Source organism: Aphelocoma coerulescens, chromosome 4 (genome assembly GCF_041296385.1).
Source record: "Aphelocoma coerulescens isolate FSJ_1873_10779 chromosome 4, UR_Acoe_1.0, whole genome shotgun sequence".
Lineage (NCBI taxonomy): Eukaryota > Metazoa > Chordata > Aves > Passeriformes > Corvidae > Aphelocoma > Aphelocoma coerulescens.
The window spans coordinates 15743315-15764438 of record NC_091017.1 but is presented as its reverse complement, the minus strand read 5'-3'; the positions used below and the strand labels follow the sequence as shown (position 1 = coordinate 15764438).

General features: G+C 41.2%; 1 protein-coding gene across 7 annotated transcripts in view; it reads right to left on the bottom strand.

Moving 5' to 3' along the window:
- Positions 1–681: 681 nt before the first annotated feature.
- The window catches only part of WDFY3 (WD repeat and FYVE domain containing 3), a 153594-nt gene continuing 133151 nt past the window's right edge, over positions 682–21124 (bottom strand). For all 7 annotated transcript variants that reach the window (XM_069012812.1, XM_069012814.1, XM_069012807.1 and 4 more), the window contains 21 exons: positions 20881–21029; positions 20506–20626; positions 20067–20152; positions 19716–19796; positions 19237–19291; positions 18773–18892; positions 17972–18089; positions 16729–16835; positions 16043–16196; positions 14400–14491; positions 13865–14077; positions 11996–12143; positions 11026–11180; positions 10588–10746; positions 9057–9236; positions 7810–7992; positions 7084–7180; positions 5720–6049; positions 5414–5525; positions 4883–5080; positions 682–4354 (listed from right to left, as the gene is read on the bottom strand). In XM_069012812.1, coding sequence (XP_068868913.1) covers positions 4234–4354; positions 4883–5080; positions 5414–5525; positions 5720–6049; positions 7084–7180; positions 7810–7992; positions 9057–9236; positions 10588–10746; positions 11026–11180; positions 11996–12143; positions 13865–14077; positions 14400–14491; positions 16043–16196; positions 16729–16835; positions 17972–18089; positions 18773–18892; positions 19237–19291; positions 19716–19796; positions 20067–20152; positions 20506–20626; positions 20881–21029 — 2979 coding nt within the window. In that variant the 3' untranslated portion in view covers positions 682–4233. The remainder of the gene's footprint in view (positions 4355–4882; positions 5081–5413; positions 5526–5719; positions 6050–7083; positions 7181–7809; positions 7993–9056; positions 9237–10587; positions 10747–11025; positions 11181–11995; positions 12144–13864; positions 14078–14399; positions 14492–16042; positions 16197–16728; positions 16836–17971; positions 18090–18772; positions 18893–19236; positions 19292–19715; positions 19797–20066; positions 20153–20505; positions 20627–20880; positions 21030–21124) is intronic.

Here is a 21124-nt window from a genome sequence, read left to right as displayed (position 1 = left end):
CCACACTGGGAAAATGAGCCTGGGAAAATGAGCCTGAAATACTGCATATAGTAAATGACCCAGCTGCACAGAGCAGCCTGGAGCTACTGTTAGTAGGAAATCTCTCCCCAAAACGTGAGCTGAGACCCCACAGCCCAGAGCTGGCATGGTTACCTGGGTCAGAGTGCTTTGGTGAGGTTCATCCATGACCTGCTCCCTGGCAGCAGCAGGACACCCAGGCTGCAGCTGTCAAGTGCCTGCATCCATGCTGAGCACAGTAACTGCCCCAAAACTGTTAAAGAGAAAGCATTTTTTGAGCGTGGAAAGATTTAAAATGTGGAAATGGCAGAGTGTGAAATACTTCAACCTATGAGAAGTGGACATAACCATCCCATGTAACCCAGACATGGCTCAGCAAGGCCATGGAAATGGCTTCTGTAACTCCCTCCTTTTCCAGCATGACTTAAATAATTCTTTTCTGTCTGCTTTCACTGCATCGGCACAGCCTGTTCTTCTACACACCATCAGATTCTGCTGAATTCACACTCAATAATATAAAGCAACAATAAAAAAGAACAAACTAAGGCACACCATTTCATGCTGCACCGTCATGGATGGCCACACCCACATTCAGAAAGCAAAGCTGTAACAAGTAATAGAAACTTACTCCTCCTGATGACACAGAAAAATGTTACTCACCACTCCCGACTTAAAAACGTTTATTCAGCTGCAAATGTTGTTTCTTTCCAACAAATGCAAAACAGCTTTTTGGTGGTAAATAGCAGGTATTTATTTGAAATGAAAAAAAAAAAACTTCAGTACCTGAACTATTGCATTTAATCATGTATTGTTGTAATTGTGTTACTCTACCTTTTTGCATTGGAGACAAATATACAATGAACATTCAGATATCACAGATTGCACACTAGATAGTAAATCGTCAGGCCTTTTACGTAACCACCAAAAAACAGATATTGGATTCTGCAATATAGTACAAAATTCCACACTCCAGTCTTAGCCAGTTATCTTCAATTTACTCCTGATGCTGTACAAATAAATGGCCATTTAACTAGGGCTTACAAGTTAATAACAGGACAAAAAAAATATACATTGCACTGACACAAAAAGTCAGCTGTGTTAATAGTCATGCAACAAGTAACCAAACTTGCTGAAATTAAAAATACTTTCTAAAAACAGTTTTAACTGCATAAGTATTTTATACACAGTTCATTTACCGAAACAAAAGGAGTCTTTAAATGATACAAAGCAAATATAAGTTTCTACCAATTTTATACATAAGAAAGTGCAAAATAACTTCTCTAAAGTGTTTTGCTATTGAACTGATGAATGTTGGCTGGAGGCAGCCAACCCCCTCTCAAAAGCATGACATTACAGTTGCACACTACATACGAATGTTAGGAGTACATGGATAAGTTTACTACAAAGAACAAGGCAGGAGAAGACATGTGAGGTACTTGCAGAGAATACAGTCTACTAATGTTAGTGTACATGAGTATATTTTTGCTCAACGGATTTTTACATGGAAAACAAAGCAAGTATTTGCATTAGAAGCTCGAATGAAATGGAAAAAAAACCCCACTCCCACGTGAACACCACAGTTGCCCACAGCACCAGCTGCCAGAGGAAATACGAGCAGGTGTGTTTGTCCCCCTTCGCCTCCAACAAGCAAAACCGTGGTTTTTTTGGGAACAGAATTAAATCAGAGGGCTGTGGAGGTTTGCTTGCAGAATGTAAACTGGGCCTAGCCTGCACACTGCAGAATTTGTAAAGAATAAGGATTTCTTTAGTGCGCTGCCAAACGCCGCCGCAGGCGCGGAACAACACCCGTACAACGCGTCTCTGTGGCTGACAGCCCCCTGTCCCCATGGCCCCCCAGCAGGACCGTGTCCTGGCTTCAGTGTTGGATCACATCAGCGCTGTTGTCGTAGCTTTGCTTTTATTAGGGTTTAATCGCGTGGCTGTACAAGTTGCAGTCCACAGAAAAGAAGGCTTCCTTAAATTTGGGGATGATTTGGAAATCTGGAGGCAAGGGGAGGAAAACTGTGGACTCAAAGGCATCTTAGAGTTGTTAAAATAGCCTTTTCTTCAAACAGAAAACATTAAGGCCACTAGCCTGTCTTCTGAACTATGCTGGTTTTGCATCATTTTGGGAAGGGTGAAGGCAACGTTAGAGAGAACAGCTGAACACAGAAATTCCAGTGCTCCGCACATGCTTACTGAGGACCTCTTCCTGTTTTTAGGGTCAAATCTGTCAGGCAGCCAGTAGTCAGTGAGGCTACTTGACCATCACTCTTTGGATCCAAAATTTGGGTCAGCTAAGCTCAACAAACCTGCATTTACTCAACAGTGTGCAAGGGCTCTAGAGAAGCCTTTCTGTTCATTTGGGGACCTAGTATACATACCAAAACAGGAATATATCTCATTTTACAGACCAGCACATACATAATAAACAAACAAGTATCAAAATACATATTTAACCTTCAGTGCATAAACATGTGATACCAGGGTAAATAGTAAGTGGTCAGAATTAACGAATTATTCACCGCTAAAAGCTCAAATCAAGAGAAGACAGGGGTGCCCCCGCAATGCCAGGGACCCTCTGGAAGGAGCTCACCCCAACACAGAGGGCCTGGCATTTTTGATGGTGCAATTCCAACGACAATGCTGGTTTTGAGGATTTGCTGTGCCAGGGTCAGAGCCTGCCCAAGTCATTCCAAGTGAAGGATAATCTCATCCCTGTAAGTGACAACATTCACTCAAGTACTATCAGAGCCACCTGTCTTCTGTTGGTCTGGGTCATATCCTTACCTCTATTTAAAAGAATCCATTGTGAATATACCTAGCTCTAGATCAGTTTGTCACCCATTTACAAAATATATACACATGTTAAAAAACAAAACCAAACCTGGCTGCTGCCCTCCCTCTCCCCCCTCGCCCAAACAAAAACCCACTGGCAAGACCTCATGCAGAAATTAAGTCCATGGGCCTATCCAATGAACGTGCTCCAATCCCAGTGGATATCAGTGTCTCTACTTCATCCCACATGTAGTGCAAAATAAATGACAGAGTAGTAAAAAAATACTGCAATTAAATTCATATTGAAACTTAACAACCATAATGGAAATCTACTGCTGTCCTCAAGCTGATGGCGTGTGCTGAAAGACAAAGAGAGCTCTGAGGAGCATTTCTGACATGACCAAGATCACCCTGCTTTAGAGCAATGCCTGTTGTTCCAAAAGTTTTTTTGCAAAGAAGCTACGGGACAACAGCAGTTAAATTTTATGCACAAGGAATTAATTCTGTACCTATATGCAAAAGCCAATTGCTATTGACTAAAGAAGGTAAAAGCTGGTTCTTGCACTGCATGAATCAGCTGCTAATGAACAGTAAGTAATTAACAAAACTGCAGCTCTGACATATGTATAAAAGAGGCCATATTAAATATGAACAACACTGAGGTGGTAAATAGTTTGGTATAAAATGCAACACAAGTGTACAATTTAGTTCCTGGTTATCTTACAGCTAGAATAAAATACTCCAAGTTCCTAGTCTCAAAAATGTTTTCTTTTGAAAAAATCCATGTAATTCTATGAACAGCCTCACTTAAGATACTGTGGGCAACTGAAAGAACAAACATGCACAGACTGGATTTTTAACAGAAATACACATAATGCCTTCGAGTTTTCTGTTGTTTGTTTTTTTTTTTTAAACATTCGTGTTTAAATTGATAGATGAGATAAAGATGCCACGCAAAGTACAGTGGTTAATCTGAAGTCCCATGTAACAGGCAGTTAAGTTCATATTTAGATAAAAAGGCCGTTATACCTATTTACAATATACACAGTTGCTTGCGAAGAAGGCAGATTTACAACTATCTTCTAAAAAGCCTTGCCCTCCCCTCCCCCCAGTTAAGATGACTAACTCTACAAAAACAAGACAAGAAGGGGTGTTTAGGATAAGTGAGGATTTTCTCGACAGCCACGTCAGCATGGGTTTAGGGGCTGCCAGCTCTCTTGGATTTGTGGTTATTTGTCTTCCTGGGCTTTGCTCTTCATTTCGCTGTTCGCCTCGTCTGCCTTCTGTCAACACAAACCAATGCAATGATCCCTTTTTACTTTTAGTGCTTAGAACGCAGTATAAACCTAAGTGTAAACAGACAATATTCCAATCCCTTCTGATGCTCTCACTGGTTCCTGGAGGGACAGCGGGGCTGGAGGAGGTTTGCCAGCCCCATCAATTTCTGGGCCCCTCCTCTGAGCCCCGCTCATGCTGCAGGTTGTAGAAGCAGTTCTGGCACACCCTGACTGGTGATGAAATCTTCAGCCGTTTGATTTCTGACTGAAACCGGCTGCACCTGTGGAGAAAAAAAAACCACCACTGAACACAGGTCCCCTCCACCCCTCCATTTCTATCCATTTTCTATTGAGCTGTGGGAATTACCATCATGACTTCAAACACCAGAAAACTGTCCTAACTTGCCTTGACATGGAGATGCAATGCAGTGTGGCAGAAGCAGAATTTAACTCAAATGACCAACACAGAGTCAGTGGAATGAGACTGTGTGACAGACAGCTCAAAAACAGCTGTTGTCACCAGTTTAGATGCTGAGAGATGAAGCTAAAAATATCATCTCTGACCCAGTAGATCAGAGAGGACACTTGCACTTCAGTTTGTGGGTAAGGGCAGCTCACACACATCCTCTATGTGATACATGTTCCTGTCTGAGGCTGCCTGCTAGTGGCCCCTAAATCAGCATCCTCGCAGTCCTGCACAAAGTTTAAGCAGCCTCAATCTTTCAGCAGAGTTCTGTGGTATTTCAGAGCTTTACCCCACCTAAAATTCTGTATGGAAAAGAGCCCAAGGGAGGCTGTTGGCTGCTTACTTCTGGCAGAAGAGCTGTCCACAGTTCCTGCAGTGGTGCCGCCTCTCGGTGAGCGAGAAGCGCACGGTGCAGCCCGAGCAGCTGTCGCCACCCTCGTCCTTCACCCAGTGGTCGGCCGCAGACCGGCCCGGCTGATCGCTCACCGACCAGCTGAACACCCTGCCCCGGCCGTCCCCAATCAGGATCCTGCTGTGATCCCTGCAAGGAAAATCAAAAGCATTCCTGCAACAGCTCTGGCACGGTAACACACAGGCATCGATGACCCATTTTACACGCCAGAGAACGTAAAATGGTAAAGTACTGGCATGGTAACTAACGCCCCAATTACCCTGCTCTGACTGAGAAATGGAGCTGCAATGCTCTGTGTACCACGAAGCAGCTGAACAGATCTCCCCTTCAGTGTTTTTATCTCAGTCCTTGAAGAAGACTGCCCCAAACAGAAGCACCACAAAACAGTGTTGTGAACAATGGTACCACTGCCTGCTGGCAACACCCAAAACTGCTTGAAGGCCTCACGTGCAAGCTACTCACTTGGAGATGCCGAGCGCAGTGATTTCTGCTGGGTGTGCGTTGTCTTTGCGATCAAATGCCGTGTGCATAGTTAGTTTGCTTCTGAACACCAGCTGACGCTCCCATCTGTATCCTACAAAGGAGTGGGACATGGGAGGGGATAAAGCAAATCTTCTCCTTCTCATTTTTGTTCCCTCCTCCCCCAAAATACTCATAACTGCAACTTTGTAGTAAGAAAAAAATCTCCCTCAGAGATTCAAGTTTTTCTCTTTTTCTGTAACATTTCACTCAGGAATAAAACTGAGGGCTGTGCAGAGTTTCTTTTACCTGGTTTGAGCTTGCTGTAGTGCCGTGCTTCAGCATAGCTGGGGTGGGGGTGGTTAACCTGAGCATGGGGATGCATTTTTGCTTGTCCCTCTGAATAATTCACAAAGATAAATCCATCTTTCTCATCCAAGCTGAGCTGGTCTGACCAACGCCGGGAGTCATCAGAGCCGCTGTCTGCTGACCACGCTGCAGCTGCTCTGGCTGACGATGACCGAGGCCTGTGGCTGGTGCTGCTTGGTTGGCTCTGGCTCTCCTGCAGTTTTGTGTCCTGGCCTATGCATGGATCATCTGCCTCGGAGTCACTGCTGTCCTCCTCGTGGGCTTCCTGCCCTGGATTGGCACAACAGGGGAAAGGCGCTGTTAGTGAGCCTGGCTATGGCCTGAGCTTTCTCCTTATTCTGCTGCTGCACTGCCTGCAACCCAACGGGTACCAACACTGCGTGAGAGGGGGACACTGCATGCAGGCATCTCAGAGCCTTTTCAGAGATTCAGCTCCTGCCAGGAATCACATGATCCATATTTTCTGCACTTTTATAAACACTTTGTTCTGTTGCCAGAGAACAACACTCCTTAGCTGAAGCTATTTCCTACAATAGTCCCTCTGAGGGAGGCTATGATAGACAAAAGGAGCAATAAATTCAGAAACACTCAAGTTAGCAAAACCTTTCAGCAAAACTTACACAGGTAAGCACAGTCAGCTATGCTGAAACTCTGACTGAAAAATATAATGCAGACTTACTAATAACAGGACTTGTTAACACAAAAAAGCAATTACCAAAGACATACTCCAAGTGACCCTGAAAAACCCCAAAAGCTGTATTGATATAATAATTATTAATGAGGATCATGAGATTCAGATCCAAATCCAGCTTGTATCTTCAATATGAAGACGGAAAGAGGAAGACAAGATGGCTAAAAGAAACCATCCTGAAGCACAGACCAAAATCTTCCAACAGGGGCAGATAATATCATTGCTTGTCTTGTACGGACTGTACCATCAGTCAATTTTTTAAACTCTGCTGTTATGCTATAATTCCATTTCATACTAAAAAATATCTAGCTTTTGGACAATCCACTGCGTTCACCAAGAAGAGAAACAAATACGCAGAGAAAAGTTCCACCTTCACAGATAAAAAAGCTAGGATATGCAACATTTTTTCTTACTTGTAGCAAAATGAAACTACCTTAAGCAAGGTGGAGAACAAAGAACTCAGATGCTCTGTTTATTGTGCCCATTGGATGTCTACTGCCTTGAGACAAAATCTGCGTCACCCATTCTGCACTGTATAACCACAGGACTTCACCTACCTCTAGCAAAGATCAGATGCAACAGGGAAGTACCAAACACTTGTCAGGAGACATACCTATTTGTGCTTCCTGACAGTCCTCTTGCATTTCCAGCATCTCCACAGGCTCTGGAGCTGGTGTTTCTGGCACTTGCAAAAACTCCATCCGCCAGAACTGGAGGGACAGGGGATAAGCAAAGTGGCACTTACTGAACTCTTGGCTTTTTTCTGAGCTATTTGTAGACTTAAAATGGCTTAGTAGAACTGTGTATTTTCACGGGTAGCATGTAAGGCAGGTCATATCTCCATACTAAACCCTGGTTTTGGGGACTAGAAACTATAAAAATACATCTATGTTCATGCCTGAATCCACTCCACACAGCCGTACTGACCAGCAGATTCTGGTTAAGGCTGCACACAAAAGTACTGAAAATTGGGTTAGACTTGTAGTTTTCAGAGATGACAGTAACTTTCTCTTTTCTTTCTAGGCAGCAAAATGAATTGTCTTAAGGTGCGTGAAACAAAAATGGTGAACCAAAACAACAGTCTCCAGGCATGAAAGCTGGAGACCAAAACAAAGAAGGAAGGAAAATGTTTGCTCTGCTGACTATTGCTGGTCACCACATCCCAATGGGGGCATCCAAAAGGAGAAAGAACTGTTCAGGTAAAACACCCAAGTACAGCAGAACTGCTTTTGGTCCTGGCCAGGACACTGTGTTGGACAGGCATGACTTCTCTAAAGCAGACTACTACTACTACCAAGGCATAAACTTAATTTTCCAGGCAGTGACTGCTGGTACTTACCCGGACAACTCCGTCCGAATGCCCCGTTACGATGACGTTCTGGGTGTCCCACTCATTCATCTCTGACACAAAACAGCACATTATCTGCTGGCTTCGGCCAGTGAAGGTGTTTACACTTGCAGTAGGGCTGCCATTAATGCTCCACACATGGATGTAAGTGCCAGCACATGATACAATGTCTCCCTGCAAAGACAAATAACACCTCCAGATTTCAATACAAAGTCGCAGGTATTCTTCAGCAAAAATATAAGCCAGGTTCATTTATAAGCCAAGTTCCAAGGCTGGCACTTTTCAGCAAGTTCTATTCAAGGTGAGTCTGGCCAGCTAAAGAAACCTTTAGGATTACATGCATTTTTTAGAAAAAACTGTACCTAGAAAACCAGACTTAGTAGGAACCTATTTGTTCTATTTACAGCATAGAATGAATTGATCAATTTCTCCACTTTTCATAGCATAATAATCCAACAGCATATTTTCAGTACTTTCCCTTTTCAGTTTCCAAAGACTGCTCACGTTCTCTCCGCTCTTTTCCACAAACATGTACCACCTTAAATTTCATTTGCTTCCTTATTGGGAACAGTCCAAACTAGTGGAGACGTGAAACAGGAGCTGCAGTCTAAGGCACTGGCAGCACTACAACCAGACCATCAGCAGCTAATAAACTGTGCCCCTTGCTACCCCCTCCTTGCATTGCAGCCCTCTTTTGTCTTGATTGCAACCACTGCATCTGCTCCAGCTGCAACAGGGTCCATCCAGCCCTGACGGCCATGCATGGGAGCTGGATAAATGGTGACTTGTAACTCACAGGACCACCAGGGACAGAAGCTTTTAGGATATGTCTGTTTCCACCAAACTGGAACTGCAGCTTCACCCAAGGTATCTCCTGTTTCCTTTAAATTCAGCTTAAGATAAGAGAAACCAACCAAGGTCACGTATCAAAAGCTTTTCTTAACCCCTGTAGCAGGTTTGGCAGCTCCCTTGCAATGTCACACTAGCTATACTACTTCCAGCACTGTTAATAACCTCTTCTAAGCTCAAGCCACTGCACTGAATACACCTGCATATGGCTCTGGACAAATGACACAAATTATTCCCTAAACCAGTTGTTAATCAGTTTTCAGATGAGTTATATCTGTCAAAGTTCTGCCAAATTAACAGGAGAGCCTAGCTTGTTTTCCTTTGGTTTAATGATTTCCAACTCTTGCTACTGTTCCCACTGCACCCTGTGGATGGAGTGTGGCTCTCACCGTTAGTTCATTTATACAGAGTGCTGAAATTGGAGCCCTGTGCCCTCGGAGCTGTGTCAGGAAGGAGAGCTTATTCAGATCCCAGATGATGCAGGTGCGATCCCGGGATCCGCTCACAATTATGTGATACGCCAGCGACGCCGTTAAGCACGTGACAGTGTCAGTGTGACCCAGCAGTGCCTGCAAAACACACGTCAGGAGCAAAAGCTGAAATCAGGAGAGAACACAAAAAGTGCACACTAAACCCTCCTACCTGAAAGATTCAGATAATACAACCAGAATATCCTATCAGAAGATGCAGCTGCCTTAGAAATTTTTAGTTGATAACTATTTCCATAATTCAAAATGGTAAAAGTAATAACTTTTTCCATTTAGAAGAAACTCTGACAAAACAAAATTTCATGGGTCTAATGTTACAGACCCTTCCACTGAAGAAAACCCCATTCTGGATCAGTAGCCTGTTTATAAGGTCAGAATGCGTTCCAGGCTGCACCGGAAATTATATTCTGAAAATAGAAGTTGATGACTCCTATAGAAACTGCTGATGACTACGAGAAGATAGAAGAGACAAGAAAGAGTTGCAACCAAAAAGGCAAAGTCAGTTGGAAGGAGGAGAAAATTACAAGCATCTACTCATACTAGGCCCTACTTTAACATTTTAGGCTTAATCTAAGCATTGGAGAAAGAGTCGGGAATACAGGCAAATTACTGCAGCTTAGGCAGTTAAAAATCACTAGCTGAATACAGTAAATGGCCTTAAAATATGCTGCCTCAAAACTTAAGATACAGTGTTTTATCTTGTACAGTTTTTAAGTAAAACACTTTGGGAAACACAGCTTTAGACAGCTGACTACTGCACAAGGGAAGTTAGTAAATAATTCTCTAAATTTCCTTTCATAAATTTGAGGGGAAGATTTCCTCTATAAAAGAGTACTGCTATTAAGATGCTGATGGAACAGTAACACAAACTATAACAGTGATACACAGCTGCTAGAATATTTTGACTTAGTTGGGGTTGGGTTTTTTGGTTGCATTTGTTGGGTTTGTTTTTTCTTTAGTAAATACACAAAACTTACTTTGCACTTAGCTGCAGCTGACTTTAAAGCATGGGTGCTTGTTTTAGATTAAAAGTTGCTGTAATTAAAGTAATTAACTTTTTTGTTTAAAAAGACGAAAATTAACCTTTAAGGCAGCCTCCTTTCACTGTCCTTCTGACACAGTTTTTAGATGGGGGGATTACACATAACACTACAAGAAAAGCAGATCATTTCACAAAACACACCTGCATAATTTGTTAACATCACTACCAAATTCCCTTTCTCTCCAGAAGGCTCCTGGCAATCCACTATTCTTAAAAAAAAATCAATTTTAAAGATGCATTTTGCCCACTTTCAATGCAGGTCAGTATCTCAACTACTCCATTCTCCAGAGATCTGCTAGACTTGGTTTCAAAGGTGAGCAACCCTCATTACATAACTACTTCGATCATATAACAATTATTTATATGAAAGGCAGCTTTATTGTATTTTACCTGTTTCAGTGTGAGGGCTTTAGCTTTTTCTTTGGAGACACCCATTTCCCACACACACACTGCTGTGCTTGTTCCTCCAGTGATAACTAGTTTGGGGTTGGGGCAAATGGCACACAGAATCTGACCCCATTCGGACAAGCATTCATAAACAATCACTGCCTAAAAATACAGAAAACAAAGAATTACTTGCAGAACTAGTACTCTGTAGGATAAAAATAAAAACCTGCCACCTTGAATTCATTAAGTCACTAAGACCTGGTAAAAAAATTATTATTAGTTAATGTTATTCTGCCAGCATTCTGATGAAGAGCGCCCGAGAAGGAGCAATAAAACTTATGCAGCACAGGATTATTTCATTCACATATGAAATAAATTTCCATAGTTATATTTTTTTCACTATTGAGTACTAATTGCTGAAACAAATTGCAGATTACAAACCTTGTCTGACTCATAGGTCCCCAGTCTGCAGCTGAGGTCTGCATAGCCCCAAGCAAACGTTTTATTCCATGTGGGTGGGATGAGAACCTTGTTCTGTTCTACTGCCAGAATGCCTTTATCAGTACACACAATCTGCCCCACAGGCTCCTTGAGCTCTGAAAAAGAAGACGAGGTTATATTTTATTGCTGGGAGAGACAAATACTGTCTAATCCCTTGAAGTACCTGCTGCTCTGCCAAAGCAAGGTCTCTGTAGTAGCTATTTATATATTCTTTGCATCAGCTGCAGTGATGGCAACTTTTGCTCCATTCCTAACAAACGCAGAGCCAAATATAGAATAGGGCTTTCTAATTTCCTGACTTAGTCTTCTCTCTAAGTCCTGCTATGCACCATGTAATAGAACATCCTTCTCTCTTTACAGCAGGAAGCCACAGATTCCTTTACTCAGCTAGGAAAGAAATCCCTCTATAGCATTTACCTGCCTCGCAGACTATTATGTTTTGTTCAGTCTAATGTCAGATGAAGTCAAAAACCACGTTCTTCTGTCTCAGTGCAGCTATCAAGACCACCCTTTCCTGCCAACATTCCTCAGTATTTCTTGTCACTGTGATAAATAATCATTTTGCCGTGAAAATCACAAAAATTGAAACTATCACAAGCTGAGAAGCAACGTACCCTGAATGTTGTTTGTTAAATTCAAACTTATAAAGAGGTGCTCGGGCTCCAATTTTATCCCTCTATTTTAAAATGTTATATTAAACTGGTGCAGCTATGGTGTTTCCCAAGTACCTTTAAGGTAGCTAAGAACATAATCTTACAGCATTAGGATATTTTGAATTTGTCTTTCTCACAAAACTATGGGCAGTGTAAGAATATTAGAACTTAACAAAAGATGGAAAAGTACTGTCTTGCTGAAACTCTGAATGCTTGGGCAAAGAAACAGCAGTAACTACTGTGGGTTTAAAGTTTACCCTTCACTGGAGCAAGAGATGGCCGCAGGTTGTCCAAATGATGGAAAAAGATCTTGTCACTTGTGGAACCAGGGGGCACAGAGGTTCCCACAGCCTCTCCATTCAGACGGCTTCTAACACGCTTTGGTGGGTGGGGTTTTTTGAAGAGCTGAAATTCATCAAGAAACTAATGATCAACAAAAATCACAGGTTTACAAGGGCACAAGCTTAAAAAGATCATAAATACATCCAATATACCTTCTAAAAATCCTGCAGGGTCAGTAAGTGTTACCTTACTGCTCTCGGTATTCACTAATAACTCATGGTGAACATTTCAAAAAACTTCAACAAACAGTATGAAAACCAACAGGGAGCAAAGTTGCTCTGCCCCCTCAGGCTGTGGCATCTCAGGACCCTCATGGAGTCTGTGAGAGCCCTCTTCCAAGCACAGCACCAGCTCTGCAATGTTTTACATCATAAGTTTTTAAAATACAAACCCAAACTGCCAGCCACATTACCAGTGCAAGAGATGGGATAAAGAAGATGCATGTTACATCATGCAGGACAGGAGTGAAAAAATGCATAGCAGCCGTGTCACGAGAGAGCCTGCCCTGGATCCCCCATGGAAAGTCACAGAGGGGGACAGCAGAACTCTACAGTTACATAAAAATGTGCTCCAAGAGCGCTCACCACCAACAGGGCCTTAAGGAAATTTAGAGTTTCCCAAGTTTATTGCAGTCTATTTCCTCTAACGAAGCACCATGCACTTCCTGGTAGATCTCACAGGTTTGTACCTAACAGGCATCTGAAGATTCAGGCAGAGCTCTGGACTCAGCTGCAGCGCTCTTCTATTTCTCTGGCCTCTGCCTCAGTCCCCGTCTGTCCATCTGGCTTTACCTGGGCCATGTCTGATTACCATCACAACCCAGGGATTGGTTATTACATAAGAGGAGAAAACCCTACAGCCACTACATAATTAGATTATTGAGAGAGAGCAAAGGAAGGGGAAGGAGAAAAGCCACAGAACACAGATGAGCAGTTCTTAGCCTTCTCTCCAAGCAACGAGAGACAGACAGCTCTAAGTGGGTTGCCACAGGAAACATCCTGTGGCTGTCCTGAAACATTATGTGCTGAGAGCTGAGTTCTGAGTTTCCAACACATGGCTTGAGCTCCCAGTGGATTGCTGAAGGTATCTGTAGCTTCAACCAAATCTAGGATTGGAAATATTCACCAATGACATTTAAGATTTTCACTGGATCACAAAAAGGCTCTAAAGAAGCTCCCAATAAGAAAAACCAAACCAAAACAACCAACACTGAGACTCCTCCAAACGTGAACCCCCAGATTTAATATTACACTGAATTATTTAATGTAGTCTCTTGAAGAGAATACAAACTTTAAAGCTTCACCAAAACCGGGTCTTCATAGCTCCTTAACTACAGCTGTCCTACAAGAGTGAATCACCCAAGAGACTGGGGTAAAAAAAAGGAGCAGAAGTTATTATAGAAATTATTTTATTACAGGGTAACTTCAAATACCTTAGCACTAGGCATTACTTTGAAGTTGCACTTTCACTCCTCCCATATGACTTTGTAGCAGGAACATACTTCCCTTTTTTTTAAGCTGATTTTTAGAGTTGAGCCATAATTCACTGTGCCTTTATTTTAAGGATGTAAAGGGGAAAAAAAGACATTTCTAATCTCACAAGCAAAGCCCAAAGTCAATCTTTGTGTAATTTATGATGGAAACATAGATGATTTCATATCACTAGAAGAATATTTATGGATAAACACTCCCAAGAAGTTTCACTCCTAAAACACCTTCCTATTTTATATCAACACATTTCAATTTGAGTGTTAACTGAAAGTAAGAATTCTACGAAGGGTATACCTGCTTTGGTATCTGTCCAAAGTTATTAATGAATCCTATGGTAGCTGTCTCTTTTAATGGATCATTGATGTTATATATGTCCACTTGTCCCTCATAGAAGAGATGGTGAAAGACATTTACAGCTTCTACTGCAGCAGGACCTTGCTGTTTATAGCCAAAGATCAAGTCAATCCACTCATGCAGGTGAGCACTCACAAAGTCACATTCCAGAGCCTGAAATTCAAAAGGCATGCATTAAAACTAGACAAATTGCTCACTGGTTGAGCTTACTACACCTGCCACGAGGAAGAATGCAGAATACATTTTGACATATTTTTGTTATGTTTTGATGAAGCTTTTCATTGGAGCAAGTCTTGCCTCAATGTACTCTGTAGCCGAAAAGGAAGGAGAGGAAACACTACAGACATTGGCAACAATGAGGCACCAACCCTGAACTCACAGACTGGCCTATGACTGCACAAACTGAGCTTAGATTAATGTGCAATGGAAAGTCCCAACAGACATTTACTACCGTCATCATTAAAATTCAAATTACCTCCCGATGGACTCTGATAAACTCACGAGGATCTCCTTTTGCCCATGGAGGGAGTATTACATCACCAAGTTTAGTGCCATTTTGTTTGCAACCTAATAAAAAACAAAAAGAAGAAAAAACTTGGAGAGAAGCACTGAAACTGAACTGCAACAGCAAAGGCGAAAAAGAAGTGAAAAAAAAAGAAAAAAAAAAACAAATTCTGTATCTTGTCTCTATAGGAAACCACTTCAGTCTTTTCTTTAAAATAATATGTTGGTTCTAAATGTCAGGCAATAAAACACGAAAAAATTCTGCCTCAGTTGTTCATATAAGATTGCTTTCAGGAGAAAGAATCCAAATATTCCTTACTGAGGCTTCTCAGGAGGACAACAGCATGGTATCACAGAATGAAAATTGTTGTTTTACTCCTGAGAATAGCCTGTACTCCTGTGATATGCAGCCAAATACTCACTTCAGAGCTAACTGGTATCCCCCACAAGCTCCATGCCCAAGGATACTGGTGATTCCCCTGGTGTGCCCATGGCCCGGGCACATTCGTCTGTCCTGGACAGCCCCTTTCTCACTCTGAATATTAAATAGTGGCATGTTGTGATTACCAAAAATATATTTGGTGAAACTCCTCTGTTATATTCTTGTTCTGTCACTTGGTGCCAAGAGACAATTCCACACTTCCTGTGAACTCAGAGGAATACCAACAAACTTCCCAGTTTACAGGAGCACACAAAAAATAAGTGCAATGCTCCAACAGAAACATTGCTTTCATCACCAGACTTCAAATCTTCCTTTCTTTTCACCTGGGAGGAAGGGGAGCAGGATTGCCACAAATTATCGCAATCCAAAGTACCGCAGTGTTTGGCAATTGTTCCTAAAAAAACCTTTTCTACTGTTGTTCCAAATGCTCAGTGAAGAATTTCTAGACTCCACTGGTTACAGTCCAAAATTACCAGATACACAGATAAGCAGACAAGAGCTCAACATTTTTTCAGTAATACCCATATTCTTCTGTGTAAAATACACCTAGGAGAGGTTTTGTAGGGTGTTCTTTGGGTTTTGCTGTTCTTTTTTTGTAAGGTTGTGCTAAGTCATAAAACCTATGACTTGATTAATCTTTATTATTGTTATTAGATTCACAGCACAGAGCTCAGAATGTAAGAGCTTAGTGTCACTACTAACAGTGACATATAATAAGTAACATGAATCTCCTACAGACAATAGGTCTCCTACATGACTCCTGTTGAATAATCACTGTCACAAAAGCTGTGACAATTACAAAAACCTTTAGGAATACTTTCAAATGAAGTTCTAAAAGTGAAGATTGTAAAATAGATTTTGCAAAGCTTAAACAAATAAGCATCAAAGATGGCAAACACCATCATGGAATAGGTTACACGGAGAAAAATGCAAAGCAGAGAAACTCCAAGTAAAATAAGGTTATCTGTGCCTTTTGAACTGGTAAAAAACCAAAAATTGACAAAAAATACACCACTCCAACAAAAATCCTTTCAGGAACTAGTCCTGCAATTCACAGAAGACACTTTGTATTAACTGCTTAAAATGAACACCCACTGCTTGAGAAAATATCTCATGTCTGTCTGGCTCTGTTCTCCCACCCACAGTGCTGCTATCAAGCCGTTATTGCCTACCTAGGTCAAAATTGTTGGAATTGAGCAGGAACTCGGGGAGGTAGAAGAACTCTGGGATGAGCTCCTTCACGTCTGCCATGTTGTGCTTGGAGGCCGAGTACCAGGCCTCGCGCACGCTGTGGAACATGCGGTCAGCCAGGTCGAAGTGACCACCCTGCCAGGCAGAGAGAGGAGCACAGGTCAGTGTCACAGCATCCCTCAGCACAGCAGGCTTTGCCAGGAAGGCAAATCAGAACATCCTCTGCCTCATGAAGACACTAGAACATAGCACATTTCTTCCTCTAACACACTGGATCTAATCAGCTGCATTATTTTAAGGTACATAACAGAAAACATAGATACAGATATACAGAATTTTAAGAAAAGAGTAATCTGTCTGATTTCAAGTTTGGTCTCTTTCAGAGAAACAGCAAAGTATTTTTCACAATAAAGCTTGCTTTGGTTTTTGTCTGCTGTACTTTGTTCTGCATACATTTAGAAAAATGTTCAAACTACAAGGAAAAAAAAAAGTTGAATTCCATCACATCTTTTAAAAAGACACATCAAAAACCTGCCAAGCAATAAGAACAATGCAAAAGGTATTTATTCTATGATATTTGATGAAAACAAAGTTGACTGATCATATTTCTCAGTGTCTGAAATACACAGCAGGTAAGAAACATAAAGTGAGGTGATGCAATTTTTACCTGCAACCGTAAGAAAATCTGAGTAAAAGGCTCCATCCGGACAAGATAAGAAGCCACAATCATGGCTGAGGAATAGTGGGTCCCATAATGATAAGCTGGGGTCTCCCCTGCAGGTTAAAAATCATAAACATAGGAGAAATAAAGTAGTTAGGTGACAGAATCAGTACTAACAGAAAAAAAATTAACACTGTATTTTAATTACTCTGTGGCCTTAGACACACTCAAAATTGGAATTTCTAACTTTCATTCTCAGAAGTCTGAAAGCTTTATGTTCTGTCACTTGAGTTTTGGCTGTAGTGCAGTAGCCCTAATTCAACAGGGTTCTGCAGAGCAGTCCTGAATGGTTACTCAATTTTTATTTTAACTAATTGAAATGTTGCAGTGCAGCTATGATGATTTCTGCTGAAGAAACATTTAAAGAAAAGATTTTTTTTAATTTTTGGTCTTATTTTTAACTGTGGATTTAAAGTCTTGGGCAGAAATACGTATCAGGACTGTTGCCTACAGATTTTGAAAGCTTTTATTTTCTTAATATCCTGGCAAAAAGTCTGCATAAGCACACTTGGAAAATACTGATCCATTTCTAGAAATGAATGCCTTTGCCACCTACTGTTGTTTGACACAGAACAGCACTGCAGTAGTTAAACAGGCCTCTGTCTTTGATAAAAGCACACAAGAAAACTTGTCTTGCCAAACACAAAAGTTTTATTTTCAATATATAAGGAAGCTCTAAAATCATGAACAGGTAACTTAATTGCATCTCATTCTGAGGCCTTTTTAGCTACAAAGCTGCTGTTTCCTTAGCCAGAAAAGGCGCATTAAGATTAGAAATGAAAAAACTCGGATAGTGCTAATGCAGAAGCATTTGCATTCTTGGTACTACTTATTTTCATGCAGCTGCGATCAAACTGTATTTGTAGACACAGCTGGTTGTGTGCTTCACATGCCTGCCCATTCCAGTCTTTAGACAATGTTAAACTCATCTAAATGTGCAACTGTTCTGTCTTTGTTTTTACATATAAACAAAGCTGTCATATGGATTTAAAATAAACAACACAGAAAGAAAGCCAGTGTCCCTTTGTTCTAATTTAGTCTTTGTTGGACAGTCACCAAAAAACATGGCAGAGTTCTGCACATCTCTAGCCAGAGCTCTTTACTCATACTATAAAAAAATCCATGAGTCTCTCCCATGATGACAGGAACATGTTCCTCTGCTCTTTCTGAAGGATGGATTATTACTTACCATTGGGATCTTCCCAGTCCTTGTATCGTTTCTTGTACTGGGCTAACCTGTCCTCTGTTTGAGCTCCCATGGGCTTGGCCAGGTTTCTGAATGTTTTGGGATTTGTAAGATCCAGTTCCTTTAAAAATAAAACAGGCAGTAATGTATAAAAACAAACCAAATCCTTTCAACACTGCTGATTACCATAGTTAACACCACCTACCTCCTAAGGTTGTTATCCCTGCTTTCTACACACACAGTAGGTGCAATGCTGAATATGCTTAAAACAGTCCTTCAGTCTGATCCAAGGCATACAGTATGCTTTATTTTAAATCACATCTGAGTTTTGGATAACTTTTGCTCTGTTCCTCTCATCCTGTCCCCAGTTCCCCCCAGTTTTTTCATGAATACTTGACAAGCACCCTTAAAAATATTTTATGTAATGGTCTGGTTGGTGGCAATAGCTGTCCCCAAAAGCATTAATAGGATGTTTCACCTTTTCCAAAAGCAAATTCTTTCACTATGGGGCCAGATTTCATAGCAGCCCCTACCACAGTCTTCTGGACAAGGATGCTTTCTCTGTGGGCTTAGCATACTTCAGGATTCTCAGTTTAAAGCTAATGCAGACATTTACAGGAACTGCTGCAAGGTAGAGGGGCAAATGTCTCTTTCTGTATCCCAGCCCTCACCTGTGCACAGACCAATAACATCTGTAAAATCAGTGCAGCCAAGATTGTCTAATACCCTCCCTGCTGAGATGTGGGAGGAACAAAATAGGAACCTCCAACCTATAAAAGATTGCTGACAAGATGTTTTATTTACCTCAGAGTCATAGTCTGCGAGGATCCAGGGAAAGACAGGGTACTGCATGAGGTCATTATAGGATCTGCCAGCCAGAGTGTTTAAGTGCATCAGGTACTGGAAGTTACTGATTTCTCCTCTCTTAATGAAGACAGAAAAGCACAGTAAAGTTTTCACTTTACAACAATCAAATGTCAACCTACCAGACTTTCAGTGTTGAGCTTCCCCAAACACAGAAACTTACTTCAATATTACAATGCTCATTCTACTTTTACTACAGCCCTCCCCCTGCATTTTCAACAATAGAACCATTTCCTATTTGATGGTATCATGAAATACCACAAATTAAATGCTGAGATACACTTTCTGTAACAGTATGTTCCCCATTAGAATAAGAAGATGCAACTTACGGTTATTGATTATTTACGTATCACTACAAAATGGGGAATTTAATACAAAAAATACTGCAAAATTGTCATACTTACTTCCCATCTTTGAGTAACAGATTTTTCTCCCACTAAAGTGCTAAGCAAGCCAGACCTAGTGGGAAGAAGAAAGTGCATTTTTTGACTTTGCAGTAAGAGCTGGGTTACATCTTCACAAGACAACCCAAAATTTCAAGATTAAAAGTTGTAAATTTCAACAACTAGAAAAAATGTCTCTGGTCCTTTTTGTTTTAGCAGTACTTTTTTTTTAAATTGTACTTTTTTTTAAAATTCTAAACACACACTGTAAAAATGATGCACATTAATTATGCAATTCAGTGCAAGTGGCGGCTGATGTGCAAAATATTTTTAACAATTTGGATAAATGTGATGGCTTCAGCACTCCAATTTCTTTCAGAACGTATCTGTATACTGATAATGTTAATTCTGATACTCTCTAGATAATCCTGACATTAATGCAAGCATCATTTATTGAAAACTGATGAGCTACAGAAGTTGTGAGGAACAGAACCACCTACCCTTGCTCTACGCTGGTGTTTGGTCTCTGCCCAGACACTGACTCCGAGCTGTCAGTCAGAGATGGCACCACAGCCAAAAACCTGCAGCAGCAGTTAAAAGATTATGATTAGTGTTTCTGTCCTAGGGATGTCATCTCCTGAGAAGCAGCATGCATCTAGTACAGTTACAGACTTCCTTTTGAGCAGCTCCGCATCTCCAACAAAATCACAGGAACCTATTCTCACTGAAGGCATGTAGTGCCTTCTAGTGGCTCTTTCCTGCAGCAGTAAGGCACTAGCAGGCACTAAAAAAGCCTCCACGCAGGTATTTGCAAACATTCATGTTCAATGTTCTAACTTATTTCACAGTACCTTTGATAAACTTTGTTTCTAACTCCTTTCTGGAAAGCTAGAAGATAGTTTCGTCCATCTCCTGAGAAAACTTCAATTGCAATTGGCTGAAAACAAAGAGGACAGACCCATGTCAACACTAACTTAGTCACCTCTGAAGGCCAGGCACAAACCAGTTTAATCATGCTACATGCAGCACCAAATTAAGGTGAACCAGACTTTGCTTAGTGCAGCCAAATATTTTATTTCTGGACCACTGACACTGACTAACACACCCAATAAACTAAACCAGGGTAAATTCCAACAAGGATGCCCAACCTAAATGTTTCAATTTCAACACAGTCAATAGCTTCACTTTCAAAATACTCATCAGTTATGTATTGATTTTAATTTTCAAAAATGACATTGTCAAAATACTCCAAGTTTTCCTCCCCCTATCCAAATGTGGTGTCCAAGTTACCTGCAAAAGGTATCTCCGTTTATGCACTTCCTTGATATCTTCATATGCGAAAATGCTGCAAGTTCTCTTAAGTTGACTTGGACCTTGCCTTGCTCCCCTAGGTATGATTGGCTCATGCATCCTGTAAATGAATATAAACAGGCAAGAGAGAAGTGATTAAAAAAAAGAGAAATTAAAAGAATTAACCTATTAATTCATGTGAGAGTCCAGTTACAGAAATAACTGATTTTCACAACATACCATACTACAAATTGCTCAGCACCTGAGGTCTTCCTGCGTGTTACATTACCTTGGAATTGACTCCTCAAAAAACCACATTAAATACTTCCTGTTCAGCCTCTAGGGATCAAGGAAACTCTCTATCAATGTACTCACTTTGGAGGAAGTGTCTCGATGTCCCGTATCTCCCTGGTGGCCGTCATGGTGAACCCATCGATGACATAGAAGTGCTCTTTCCCAAAGAGAAGCAGCCCCTCGCTGGTGTCAAGGCCCTGAACCCGAGCACAGCGGTACATGTGCTGGATCTGTGAGGAAAAGCAGATGCTTAGAGAAAGCAGGTTAAGGAGCACAGGCTCAGACCACTGCCTTGTTAGAACAAGTCCCAGACACTGCTTTATCA